At 30.8% G+C, this 15,125-nt stretch overlaps 1 protein-coding gene across 38 annotated transcripts in view; it reads right to left on the reverse strand.

The window, feature by feature from the left end:
- Nucleotides 1–13,210, reverse strand: part of LOC139519030 (uncharacterized) — a 67,215-nt gene extending 54,005 nt beyond the window's left edge. For 16 of the 38 annotated variants that reach the window (XM_071310768.1, XM_071310749.1, XM_071310746.1 and 13 more), the window contains exons 1-2: nucleotides 13,148–13,209; nucleotides 9,992–10,284 (exon numbers count right to left, since the gene is read on the reverse strand). In XM_071310768.1, coding sequence (XP_071166869.1) covers nucleotides 9,992–10,246 — 255 coding nt within the window. In that variant the 5' untranslated portion in view covers nucleotides 10,247–10,284; nucleotides 13,148–13,209. Of the gene's footprint in view, nucleotides 1–1,251; nucleotides 1,736–6,171; nucleotides 6,458–8,936; nucleotides 9,445–9,991; nucleotides 10,285–13,147 lie in introns of those variants that run through there. The other 22 variants (XM_071310780.1, XM_071310778.1, XM_071310774.1 and 19 more) reach the window with 6 other exon arrangements.
- Nucleotides 13,211–15,125: the final 1,915 nt, after the last annotated feature.

Consider the following 15,125-nt stretch of genomic DNA (forward strand, 5'->3'; position numbering starts at 1 on the left):
GACAAAAGCTGGTAGAAATAACACATAATGTGTCTAGCCTAGTAAAGTAATCAATTCCATGTAGAGATATAAGTAAAATATCATTGATTCTTACTGGTAGAGAGATATAGTAGCTATAGTTCTTACAGGATATGATTCTCACTGGTAGAAAAATATAGTAGCTATAGTTCTTACAGGATATGATTCTCACTGGTAGAGAGATATAGTAGCTATAGTTCTTACAGGATATGATTCTCACTGGTAGAGAGATATAGTAGCTATAGTTCTTACAGGATATGATTCTCACTGGTAGAGAGATATAGTAGCTATAGTTCTTACAGGATACAAAAGCTTTCCATTAGACATCAATTCTTGTATTTATTACAGTTTCTCACTTGTGCAAACCTTTGAAATCCAACTTTCCAGAACAAAACAGACATATATTTAAAGTGAAAAATTCAGACACAAAACTCTCAGTGTATTTTTTATTGATAAAAATGTGAGATGCTTGGAAAATCTTTCATAATTTCATATTTAATGTAACAAAAACAGTTTAAAAATAACATATTTGGACATGAACAATGGGTGAATCAAATTATCAGTTTGTATTGTTTTACCTTTATGCTAACATAGTTTTCAGTAGCAAACTCATTTTAAAAAATTCGGAAACTGATTTTTTTTTTATCCCTCCCAGTTCCTCCCTAGGGATTCAACTTCTAGTTTTAAAGTTTGAAGTTTTGAGCCATTGTTTTTATCTTTGTTTCTTTGGTATAGTAGATTGCTGTTTAAAAGTAACATATATTATCATTATTGTAATACTTTTTAAAATTTGATTTATATATGGTATCTAATTTAATAAAACTCTTTAGATTCTTGATTTCTTTAGGAACGATAAATTTATTCACCCAAAACTGCATTACAGACAGACATTTCCCTGAAAATTTTATATACCGGTACTTATTTTTAGTATATCTTGAACAAGGACATGTGACTTTCATTCGATGAAACAATACAATTAAATTTGAATATTTTTATTTAGCTGTTAACTCATTTTTTATCAAAGTAGAATAAAATTTCAGTTTTAAATAAATGTAACGCTGAATTCTATGCAGTTTTAAAACTAATAAAATAAATTAAGAAAGTGTAACTTTCCCATACATATTTAGTATATATAAACATACATGCATTATAGTACGAACATGACATTGAACAATGACATAACTCTCTTTACTTATAATACCATTAAACTTCCTCAAAATAATACATTCTTACCTAACAACCGTTTACCTGTATCACAGGTGATAAAAACATGCACTAACTGCAATACACATCCATTGGAATGCACATCCTATCCGTTATCTGCTTTAATCTTCTATTTTTCACTTCATTACCCCTCTTCAAACAATATTACAACAATTTTTCCACTTTCTTTAATGTTCCAAACTGTGACAAATTTTTTATTAAAATATTATCCAATAAAGAATTTCAAAATGTAATATTTTGCATTCACATGTAGAAAGTTCCTATACCGGTAGCACTTATTCTGTCCCTACTATAATCTTCTTTGATAACACGTTGAACTACAGAATTGATTTTATTAAAGGGATGTGTTCCGACACGCTCAACATAACCGAGGAAAAAGTGGCAGACCCAATACACAACTTGGTAAACAATATATACCAGTCAATATATAAATACTCCGATTATTTAAATGATACCCTACAATTGATTACCTGGCTAATTATAAAGATGAATTACCTAGAGCCCAATTTTAAAGGTCTAAACTTAATGTCATATGAAATATATAGATCATTGTTGAAAAAACTTATACATATAGAATATATCTAATAAGTAACTTGAAACTTAGTAAATTGTCTGTGGATAATTTTTATACATTTGAAATTTAGATAACTATTTACTGTAGCTTATATTCCATATTAATAAAAATGTCAAATCTAGTAATTATTTCAAACCTATATTTGAATAGACGGTTAATTTTACAATATTAGTTGTAATATACCGCATATTTGCAAAAAAGTATAATACAATTTAGATGTTTTTACAATAAAGTATTATAATAATTATTCAAGTTATTATTATTATTAGAACGAATACACTATAATAACATCCCATAGTGAAAAATTAGCAAACAATTTCTTTTAAGATACAAAAAATTCAGACATATCTCATTATCTGACACAGACATAGACACTTTGGTCATGGACTTCCCACCCCCCTTTTTTCCAACATAAACTGTAAATTACGGTATGATACAGATATCTGTATGCAGATTTTCCTAAAATCAAAATAATTAATCTTGCATTTTTGTCCCTTCTTCAAAAATTCCAATAAATTCATGCAATAATTTGTGATATTACAGTAGTGGTGCTCATCTATTATAATTCTTTATATGGCAAACTTTATAGAAAATTTACTAATTTAATATCTACATTATTATACAATGGATGAATTTTGATGACGTAAAATGTTTGATAAGCAACATTACAAACATAAGCAGGCTCAAGTCCAAGGCAGTTGTTTACATGCTCATCTATTAGTCGATATGTCTTTAAAGCAAAATAAAAATATGGCTAAAATTTATTTAAATGCTTGAAAGGGGATATAAACTACTGAGTGCTGACATACTTGATAGACATAAGAAGCAAATGGCTAAAGTGGTCAATGAATCTGAGTACCGTTTTATTCCAACCGATGTTTTTTATCATTGTCCAGGGTGATTAGGTAAGGATAAGCCAGTACAAAAGATTTAAGGTAAACAATTTAACACCTTTATGTTTAATGAACCAAGCAGGTAATATAAATCATTCCCCCATGAAGTTCTTCTATTCTTAATTCTGACTTTTAATATTGTTGTGTATTAACATTTCAACACCATTCATACAACTTTAAATAGATACAAAGAAGTCATGACTCTCAACCTAAGGTCACATGTGTCCATAAACTCAATCGTTAAAACCATTTAAGCACCTTATTTTGCTTCTTTTATTTGCTATTATGACAGAATTCATACTATATTTTTACAAAGCCTTTGCGATATATGCTTTTATGCATAATACTTGTAACCAGCACAATTTTAATTGATTTTACTATAATTTTGAAAACATTTCCATCTACAAAAATCAGACTCATTTTGCTTTAGGATTTTTTTCCAACAGATTTTATTATTTAAAATTTATCTGGCTCATATTGACCATGCTAAAATTTTTGACTTGGTCATTAAATTAAGGTTTAAGTGACCAACTTCACATATTCTTATAAATAATAATTAGTAAAATTTGACGTAATGCATACGATTTAAATTTAAAATGAAGTAAAAATCTTTACATATAGCTTTATCAATATACAAATGTACTACCATTGATTTTTTTTAAATTCCAATTTTAATTAGTTTATTATATAAATGTTGTAAACATTTTCATAGATTAGTGGAGGTCCTTTCCTAAGATCTTACAGATTTCATTCAACTGTATAAGTACTTATTTAAAAATCTGACAATTATATAAATATATTTTAATCCTTGAAATAATAAATTATACATAATTTTCCATAATTTTATCTAACTTATCTAACCAACTGTTCATATGCACTTTCAATGTATTTCAACTTGAAAAGTTTGTAAGACTGAATAACACAAAGTGAAATCAATTGAGCAATTTAAAATCTAAACATAATAATTTAGCTTCATATTCAACAAATATTACTATATTGTCCTGACTTTATTTTTATTCAAATCATAATTTTAGTATTCTTGGAGTCCTGTATTTTTGTTATTTTACTTTTTGCAAAACATGGTTTCTTTATGATGTTAGGGACTTCGAAAAATTCCTTGGATCAGCTTATAAAATATAAGGTGGAAGACTATGGAAAAAACCCACAGGCACTTGTCTCAGAATTTTTTTTCCCTATATACTTTTATATTACACAAGGTACTTAACTCACAATTTAGAAAAATGTCAGGCAGTGACGAAATTCCGTGTTATATAAAGGTATGTAGGGAAACAAAATTCTGAGACGAGTGCCTGTGAAAAACCCTAAAAAAATAAATATAAAGTATATTTGAAATTATTTATAAGTACATTACTCCTATTTTTCAATTAAGCTACAGGTTATGCAAAAACAAAATTCAAATATTTGTTAAAATTTTAAAACGTAGTCCGCAATTTACTTTATCAATATTGACTTTCCACCTCTGTTATTACATATTAATAAGAAATCTATCAAGGTCTGTTTGATTACTACTACACAAATATGACATTAAAGGAATTATATTTCAAGATCGAATCAGGACAAACAATTCAATAATCTGTCAATTTAAAACTTTTCAATATGATTCAATTTAGTCCAGTGACATGTTTCTGTCTAGCTTACAATGCCAGTGCACTTGATGTTAAAAAGGGTAGGAAATAAGCAGTACCAGAAAATTAATTTCTGATTATCAAACTGTACACTACAAATCAAATCTAAATCATAGGCTAAGCATAGTTTAAAATTTATAAAAGAGGAAGATTTATGAGTTTTATCAGAATAAACGTTAACCTACTATTAGCTGCACATTATTCACTATTTCAAATCTCTGTTTGAAAAAATAAAATGACATATATGTATTGAACCCATAAATCAAACAAGATAACCAATATCATAATTGCTTCCACCCTTTAGACTGGAAAGAGGTTACAGTAAGAGAGTTGTATAGACAACTTAAACATTCTTTATGTCTCTGTATTGGCAGGTATTTTAAAATCTTATTCTTATTTACAACCTATTCAAAATTTAAAATCTTTTTTAGAGCCATTTGAAGTTTTATGTGATGTACATTAATTTAAACCCATAAAAATGAAAAAGGATTTTAATTAAAAAGTAAGAAATCCTGACAACAAATCAAAGTGTTTTGTACAAGATCCTACAAGTAGGATGAGATAAACTGTAGCAAATTACCTTGTCAAATGTCAATTTTCACTTAAAGAGTAAGATTATGTTATATAGATGATAAATAATTGACATTACTATTGCACTGTAGTTAAAACACTTTAAACTATGCATCCAAATGATCATCTAAAGAACCATTATTTTAGGTGTGTTCCTTCATATAAGGGGCGACTATCTCTGATACATTCCATGGTATAAAGGGCCACTTTCTTGCAGGTTTTCAATCAAATAAGGGCTACCATCTTTGATATGTTTACTTAAGTAAGGGGCAATTATCTTTGATGTGTTAAATCAAATAAGTGGTCACTATCTTGGTTGTGTTTAACCAAATGAGAGTCCACTTTCTTGTTTGTGTTAAATCAAAAGAGAGACCTATTTAGGCTGTTTTCAACCAAATGAGAGACCACTATCTTGGCTGTTTTCAACTAAATGAGAGACCACTATCTTGGTTGTGTTCAACCAAATGAGAGACCACTACCTTGGCTGTGTTCAATCAAATGAGAGACCACTATCTTGGTTGTGTTCAACAAAATGAGAGGGTTTAATTGAATAAGAGTCAATTATCTTAGATATGTTTATCAAATAAGGGGCCATTATCTTGGATTTGTTCTATCAAATAGAGGGCCTATATATTAGATGTATCAAATCTCATAAGGGGCCACTATCTTGAATGTGCATAATCAAACAGCAGAGACAATATCTGTAATGTGTTCCATCGTATGAAAGACCACTTTCTTAGATGTATTCAATCAAATTAACAACCACAATAAACAAGTCAGAAAACAAAAACAGTAAACCCCTTTTTCTGAAAGTATCCTTATTATGTACATCCCTGAAAGACTTTCTATTGGTTAGTCTTTGTTTAACTGGTCAAAAAACTATTTATTCTTTTTATTCAAAAAATCAGTCTATATGGAGTTAAAGCAACAAATTAAAAACCACAGGCAAGATCTTTATAAAAACATCTAAAAATTGACAGTCCTAGTGAATATTTTGTTTTAAAACCTTTATATATATATATATGTAAATAAATTTGAAAATTCAAACCACCAGTACATGTAGCAGATTATGATTCGAGAGTGTGACACACTGCCATATTAATCTTTTTTCAAAGAAATAAAGGTAAACCAAAATAACAAGCAGGATTTCAGCACTTAAGTCAGTGTACTACTAATTATTTCTAAAGTACCTTAACAAAAGAACCTTCTAATGTATCTATTGACCAATGAAACAATTAAAACTGACCTGTTATAATGGCAGATGTTTAAGAGAGATCTTTCAACACAGCTAAGTGTTAATAACATCAAAGACACTTTCTATGCAATACACAAAATCATGAAAGAGACTTCCTCCTGACATATAAGAACATTTCTACCCAATACACATAATCAATGTAGATATAAATGCTCCATTTATACAGTGTCAATACAACTTTACAAATCCATTCTAAAGAAAAATGAATGGCAAAAATTCTTGTATAGTGCCGTTTAAAATGTTAATTTGCTGCTTTTTACAGAATACAGGTAAAAAGTAATGATTTATGAATTATGAAATATAGATTTTTAATTATTTATAGGTTTTTAAAGTCTGGTGAGGCATAAATACCATACCTGGGTTACTAAATCAGTGACTTGTGAAATATTTCATTCTAACTATCAATATCTTGTGTCAATATCAGTTACTGGTAAAAAATAAACAGGTGACAAAAATTAGGCTAATGTATAAGTTATTGGTATATAGAAAAAACAATTATTTGGTGAATACAAAGCATATAAAAAAGAAAAGTGTAAACTTCATTCTGTTCTTAAATGACATCTTGTCTGCATTTGATTTATAAATATGCATCAAAGGAGTAGGTCCAGTAAGGCCCTTAAATGACACATTTTTTTAGCTTAAATTTCAAATAAGGATTGATTGACCAATATCACAATGAATCATAGCTAATGCTGTGACTAGATAGGAAATAAGCCTTTTTGTTGAAAAGGAGTGGGGGCAATAAGGCCCTTATTTGGCCCATAAATTACTGCAAATTTATAAGTTATCATACATATTCTTAAATAACTAAAGACTTGACTAAGGTATAAGGTACTAAGACAAACACAAATAAATTTGACATTGAACAAGTTACCATGGCAACAAATCATGACTTAATTTGCAAATTTCGTAAAAATTTGTGATTTTCATTGTTTTTTCATCAAATTTAAGTATATTTTAGATTAAAAATGTATGTGCGCACCCAAGAAACAACTTTATATTTGGTGAGATTATGTCAATAGTTATAATAAAGCTTTTGACAAATTATTTTGTTGTTTCTTGGATGCGCAGGATGTTTCCACAACGGAAATAAAGATATAAAACTGCATAAATTCTACATTTTTCATTGTTTTTGTGAAAACAGTACATATAATGATGTAATTGTGACGTCATCAGATAAAAATCTTTATGTTTTTCATTTATATTTCTTGACACTCTGCATTTCTAAACATTATGTGCCAATTTGAAATGGTTATCAAACATTTAATTTTCTTGGGCCAAAACAAGGCCTTAATGCCCCTACTCATTTACATTATGCATTCTATTCATCACAACACAAATAATACTCATTTTAATTTTCCACGAAAAAATCAATGATAATGGGTAAATCTGCATGTCTGACTCAAATTTTTAGTTTGTTGATGCCTGGTTTCCTTATCTTAAATTAAGTTAAAATCCAGCCAATTTTGTCAAATTTTGCAAAATCTCTTCTCTTGACCTTTTTGGAATGAAAAAATCAGTAATTTTAATAAAACTTTGACACAAATAGTTCTATTTAACTTTCTCATTAATTCAACTTTAATCATTTTTATCTTGTAACATTGAACTATATATACCTGATTCAGGGCTAAATATGGCCATTACAGAACTTACTCCTGTAGAGTTTTATTAATAAACCATATTGTGACTTTTATAAAGGTAACCTGTACAAATCATGTAACTCTCTTTGGTGTCAAAATAGTCATGTCATTTAATTTTGCTGCAGAGTAGACATTGTGTGCTGACGCCTCATTAAACCATTATTCATCAACTAAAAACTAATCTAATAATGTAAAAGGTGTAAGTTTTGTATCTTCTGATGGTTACTCAAAACAAGCACTTTTAAACTCAGATATGCATCCATTTTGACTTTTAAGGATATGTATAAGGAACACTCAAGAACCAAGAAAGTGTCACCTTGCTTATGTTTATATCATGCTAATCAAGAACTCAAATGCTCCATATGAAATGATTTGAAATCTGTTCTGCTTAAGGTTCAACAAGTAAGAAGATCTTATTTGGTCATGAATAGTATTTTCATGTGAAACAAGCATGCTTATATCCAAAGTACTCTTGTTTCTACATATATATCATTAAGCTTTCTCAATCTCTTCATTAATAAAGTACATGGCATACAAAATGAAATGACCTAAATTTTATATGCTAATAAAATATTGCAATAGTTATTATACTTAAACATAAAATAAATAGTGTGAAGTGCCACTTAAATCAGAGATTATATTTCAAAACACTAATGACTTGAATGGAAATCAATGAAGCAGTTAACATGGAGTGTTTGCTTGGCTTACATATCAATCAAATAATTGCAGATTAAATTTCTTAACAAATTTCGCTTTTTAAATTCCCTAAATTATCTCCCCTTTTTGCAGTAAGTCTTGAATTCTTCCAAATCTTCAAGTTATAAATATAAATACAAAATGTATGTACAAAAGTGATTATAAACCTTCAACTGTTATTTGTAATCCTTCAATTAGTATATAGCTGCACAATAGAATGAAGTTTTACTGCAGGTGAAAACCTGTTAATTATTTAGCATTAATGCACTCAGAATAAATTGATCCATAATTAGACTTGCAACAAAATCTGTAATTATAATGCCTTCTTATACAGAAAAGAATTTCATAAGGCATAGCAGATTTCTATCGTTTTTTATTCATAAAATTTCAGCTGTTTCTATAAATAGATCATCAACTTACTGGCTTATGAGTGCAGCTTCCAGATTTACCCTGAACAAAACAGAATGCACAATCATCCCACAACGTATAACAACCATATCCTTCAACAAACACTTCCATAAGAATCACACAATATCATCACTTATACAACACAAACTCCATCCAATCTGTCTTACTACACAATGTCCATGATAATTAGTGAATGTGATCACAGGTCTTTAACAGGAGATAATCTCCGTAAGAACACGAACGTATGTTTGTCTACCATCTTTGTTTAAAAGGGAAATCAAACTTAATGTCTTGATAGAATTAAAAGTTGATATAAGCTTATTGAAAGATTACTGATATGAATAAATTACCATTGGGGTACTGCCATAAAAACTTCACAAAAACCGATATTAGAATACAACGATTTCTATATATTTGATCAACCAACCAATCTAACCTATTCTACCAATAAATTATTTCATATCATTTTAAACATAAAAATCACATTCGAAATATTGAAAAGGTGTAAATTTCCTCTTTTCTAATATTATTAAATTAGTATTGAAGGCCAAGAGCAATTATTTTGAAATTTGTTTGATCAATATAGTTATATACTTCAGTAGTTAAAGTAAGAGAAATTTAATCACATGCACTGTATATGTAAATTGAAAAATCCAGATAGAATCATTGTTGTCTATTGTATAGCTGGGACAGAAACTTTAACTATTGCTTTTGATAAGTTCTATTTAAATGCAAAATTCAACAAAAGTTTACATTAAAAAGAAAATATAATGGTTGTTTAACTTTTAAGCAGAGTAAACTGTACCTACATTTTATAATCAATTCATATATTAAACATAAAATATGGTTTGTGATTTTGTTTATTCTCGTAATTTTAGTTATCTTTTTTTCACATGGTATTGCATTTATCTTTTGTTGGTTGTTGGTAGATTGTTAGAAATAGGAAACCCTTATCTTTTTTTTTTTGTAATATTTGTTATAAAGTTTAATGATCATAAAGATTCTACAGAACCAACTGGGAATAATGTTTTTGGTCCACTCAACAGTCTGGAACAATGAAAACTTACTTCTCTGGCACTCCTAAACATTTCCCTGAGAGTTGAACTAGACGAGAACATTCCAGAATCCTGTGATAGCGTAACATTTCTCCTGTCATCCTTCAGTGACCTCTGTAAACTACTTCTGGTCTCTGTGGATGCTCTGATGGCTGATACGTCTGGAGAATAGAACTCTTGGGAACTACCTTGTACACCTCTAGGTTCTGACAGAGTTCTGGAGTGGAAGGGACGATCAGGTGTTGATACCCTCTTTGAGTCTAACATCTTATTAAATTAAAATATCAAAAGATACTGCTTACATCCTAAAAAATATTATAATATGTCAGTTTTATATTATGTTTTTATTTTTTCTTTACATATATGATTGCATGTTCCACTGAATGATGGTATGCAAAAATAAATGGGGAATGTGTCCATGGGACATAGATGAATGATGACCCTACTAGCATTTAACGTTATAAAGGGTCATAATTCAAGAACTGTAAAAATGATGTTACCCAAATTTGTACTTGATCTGAGTTTTGTGGTAATTAGCATTGTCTATACCTTTCAACACATTTAGTTGAGGCAAACTTTAGTTAGAGAATGGTAATGAAAAATTCAGCAATTATTCCATTTGAAAAGGGGCAGAACCCTAGAACAGTAAATATGACGCCACCAAAATAAATTCAAACTTGATCTGTGTTTTGTGGTAATAGGCATTGTGTATAAGTTTCATAACATTAAGTTCAGGCAAACTAAAGTTAGAGAATGGAAATAAAAAATTCAGTTATTTTTCTATTTGTAAAGGGGCATAATTCTAGAATTGTAAAAGTGATGCCACCAAAATTCAATCTTAATCTGTGTTTCATGGTAATGAGCAACGTGCATTAGTTTCATAACATTTGGTTTGAAACAAACTAAAGTAGGACAACAACAAAAAGTAAACCAATTATGGCATGTATGGGTATATGTAAGGGTCGTATGTACGTACAGACTTGAATTTTAACTGTTTAAGTTGAGTATGATTGTATCGAAACCACCTCTAGGAAATTACTGGCTATGGGCCTAGTTATTGCTGTTATCTCAAATGTACTATTAAATAGCTGCTCTTCTCTGAATAGACAACTTTTGAGTTCGATGCATTTCCATCAAAAAGTCTGGTTTAAGTGAACATCATTTGAGCAATTAGGGGCATCGTCACTTCTGTTCCAATGTTGAGCAAGTGGTTGGAAAACTATAATACTATATAGCACTAATTATTCTGCTTGCAAATTAAATTCTCATAATTAACAATCAGCACTGCCTTCGTTAGGGAATTGTGTTTGAGAACTTACAAAACAAACATTATTTCTAGTTTATCCTGCACAATAAGGATACAGGCAATCCCCTCTATCTGGTAAATGACATCATAAAGGCACGCATAATTGGCAATGTTTTTTCTGGTGAAGGATGAACTGGAAAGTGGTCTATCAGGCGCGGATCCAGAGGGGGGTTCCGGGGGTTGGAACCCCCCTTTTTTTTGGACGATCAATGCATTTGAATGGGGACATGTAATTGGAAACCCCCCCCCCCCCCCTTTTTGTCCTGGGTTAGGAACCCCCCCCCCCCCCCCTTTTTAAAATGACTGGATCCGCCCCCGTCTATTATTTCAATTTTTTGTGAAGCATCTTGGGTGAAAGTCCCATATACTATACTAGTATAACTTTGGTATGCTCTGAGTTTAATATCTGTGTTTGATTGATTAGAATTTCTTTTAAGGAACCATAAAAATTTATTTCCGATTGATATAATGTTGCCATAATGAAGTGTCATTTTAAAGTTTGATTGTAAAGTAACTCTAAAATATTTAGCTCATGAACTAGATCTTGTAGATGTTGGATGGAGAGTTGTATCGTTGGGACACAGGGGCTTGTTACAATTGCCGGGTTTACTATCCATACAAACCCCTAAAAGAGGGGGGTTCCGGGGGTTGGAACCCCCCTTTTTTTTGGACGATCAATGCATTTGAATGGGGACATGTAATTGGAACACCCCCCCCCCCCCTTTTGTCCTGGGTTAGGAACCCCCCCCCTTTTTAAAATGACTGGATCCGTGTTTTTTTAGGGGTTCGTATGGATAGTAAACCCGGCAATTGTAACAAGCCCCTGTGGTTGGGAGTCATAGTCATGTACCACATCTTCTATATCTATCTACATTGTAGTATTACCATAAAATTAACAGAATGTGGTTAATGTGTGAATATAATATACTGTTTCCCTTATTCTGTTACTGTCTCAGTGTCTGACCTGTACTGTAGCTATTAGGTAGATAAGATTATTTCTTTCTGTTCTTACGGATGATGCTGCTGTATGGCGATTCTAATTATCGGACCATATCGGTTATTTCCGGAAACGAATATCACCAATCGAGTGCACACATTTTTTTTTTCATTCTTTAATAAAACTAAATCTAAACGGAAAGCTATAAAGAAAGCTATTTACACACAAAAACGATGTTAAGTGTAAATTTGGCAAAACTTTTAGGAAGTTTGGTCCTCAATGCTCTTCAACTTCGTACTTTATTTGGCCTTTTTAACTTTTTTGGATTCGAGCGTCACTGATGAGTCATTTGTAGACGAAACGCGCGTCTGGCGTATATACAAAATTTAGTCCTGGTATCTTTCATGAGTTTATTTATCTGCGGGGACAACATATTTGTCATGGAGGTAGGACAAGTGCCTTGCCCACATTTGTTTCTTTAAAGATTGACGTAGCATAGGTATTGATAGACTCATTCAGTTTCTTAATTCTGATTCAACTACCTCACAGCCCTAATTCATTTGAAAATAGTATGTACGTCTTCTTTCTTGCGTTTAACCCATTGCCTTGCATAATCCTCGACTGAATCCATCAGTAAGCTATACCTACACCTGAATACTTGTAAAATAAAATGCATTAAAGATAATAAAATATTTGTCACTGGACGTTTACGTTAAGTCATACTGGCAACGGACTGCATGGACTTGTTCATTCAACCAAAGTGAAAACCCGCGAACATTAAATCTGGTACAACATAAATAATGTGATAGTAGAAACACCTCAGTGAGGGACAGTGTGCTTAGGGAGGGATATGATAATGTGAAAGTAATGTGAAAGTAATAAAAAAAAAGGTGCAAAATTGTATTCCACACAATAAATTATTTACCTAGATTATAACTCCTGTTTCCTAACCCACTTAACGGTATTAATAAAAACTTTAACTAAAGGTGAAAGGGGTTTAAATATTATACGTGTTAAGGCACATTTCTTCTCTTGTTATGTAAATTTATTGATAAAATCAAGACAACAATCCACTTAAAGACAATACAGTATGATTAATTTAAATCAATAGTAAATACACACAGGGAACTGAACGGATTTCTAAGGGGAAAGAAAGAAATATTATGTTTGAACACTGTATGATTTCAATGTTATAGTGCATGTTTTATTATATATCTTGCGCGATTATCCCGTTTTATTACTTTTAATCGAAATAGCTTTAAAAGAATATGTTTCTGGTCATCTCATATTCGAATCAAAACTATTTGACAATCCTAACATATTTCTGTAATCGATAAAACTTTAAAATATTTAACATTGGAGTAACGAACACACCAAAAAAGGCCAAAGGTAGCGGACTTAATGAATATTCTTTAACTTCATCAAGTTCATGAAGTGATTATGTAAGAATCGGTTGCCAGCACCTGTAAGAATGTTGAGCTCACTCTTTCAGGACAGGCTTTTTTCTACACTATTCACAAGAACATTGACGACGATACGTGGGCGCATCACAAACTGACTCTAGAGGTCTAAATATACTGAATTTGGATCAGTAAATAAAACTAATCCAATGCGGTTGCACTGTGATTTTTTGTGTAGTCTGGATCTTTCCCAGTGCTAAACATTTAAAAAGTATTAGAGTACCCTGTGTTGTTGATTATCTGCGGAACAATGCTCAAGTTTGGGTCTATATTGCTATTTGATTGTGTATGATTTTGTACATCAATGTGGCTGTGTTTCTTCGAGTTTCCATGTAAGATGGTCAATCATGGAAATGTCTTTGCTGGTGTTATGGTATCTGCTGGTAACGTAACCTTTCAATTATATTTTTAGTGTTCAGCAGGGGACCAATCTCAGATGAATAATTTTCTAGATTATATTAAACTATAGATTTATATTCCAAACTTTTTGGTTCATCCTGATATAATTTGGGATTCTGTTTCAGTCAAATTCTTGTTGTCTTTTACCATTGATTAATTCTAACTGCAATTGGGTAACACATTTTTGTAAATTGGTATTGTGTCTTCCATTCTTTACGGTCAATACTTAAAACCTCATTCATGGTCAGATCATTACAGCCGATATCAATGAGTATGTAGCTAAAGGTAATATCTTTGGTTAGCTTGCTAGCTAGCTGAACCGTGAAGTCATTGTTAGGTTAGGTAAACTAACCCCCTTTAACAGAAGACTAGTCCGACAGACAACCAATCTATCTGTCTGTAGTACTATAGGCTACTTCTAAAGGAGGGTAGTATACCTTACCTGACAGTGACTTCACGGTTCAGCTAGCAAGCAAGCTAATCAAAGAGATTACCTTTAGCTACATACTCATTGAAATACTGTAATATGCAGATGTACAAGTAAGTAAAGAAAAACGTTTTTCCACAGCAAATCTGTTTGGGTGCATACTACATTGTACTATTTGCCACTGGAGATCGGACAACCACAGGCCAGTATTTCTCTTGATTGTGTATACTTTAAGGACATTCTTGAATGATGGATAAATGAAATTTTGTATCTTTTGATTATGCCATTTGATTAACGACCTTCCATTTTGAATTTTCCTCGGCTTTTAGTATTTTTTTTAATTTACTTTTTACATTGATAAGCCAGACATCTTTCACTTGTTACCATGAGTTTTTTTAAATAATAAAATTGTCTCTGACTAATGTTAGATTTACAGGAACCTAAGATTAGAATGCACCTTCTTTTTCTATATTCTTGTCTATATAAAGCTGGCAGCTGGCAATTGGAAGTTTTGAGTTTTGTTTATTTATGCTTTGGATTCTTTTAAATGGTACTAGTGGATATAATTTAATTTCAAATAGGGGACTGTGAAGCAATTTGGAGGTTTGATAGTAAGT

This window comes from Mytilus edulis, chromosome 4 (assembly GCF_963676685.1).
Source record: "Mytilus edulis chromosome 4, xbMytEdul2.2, whole genome shotgun sequence".
NCBI classification, from domain to species: Eukaryota; Metazoa; Mollusca; class Bivalvia; order Mytilida; family Mytilidae; genus Mytilus; species Mytilus edulis.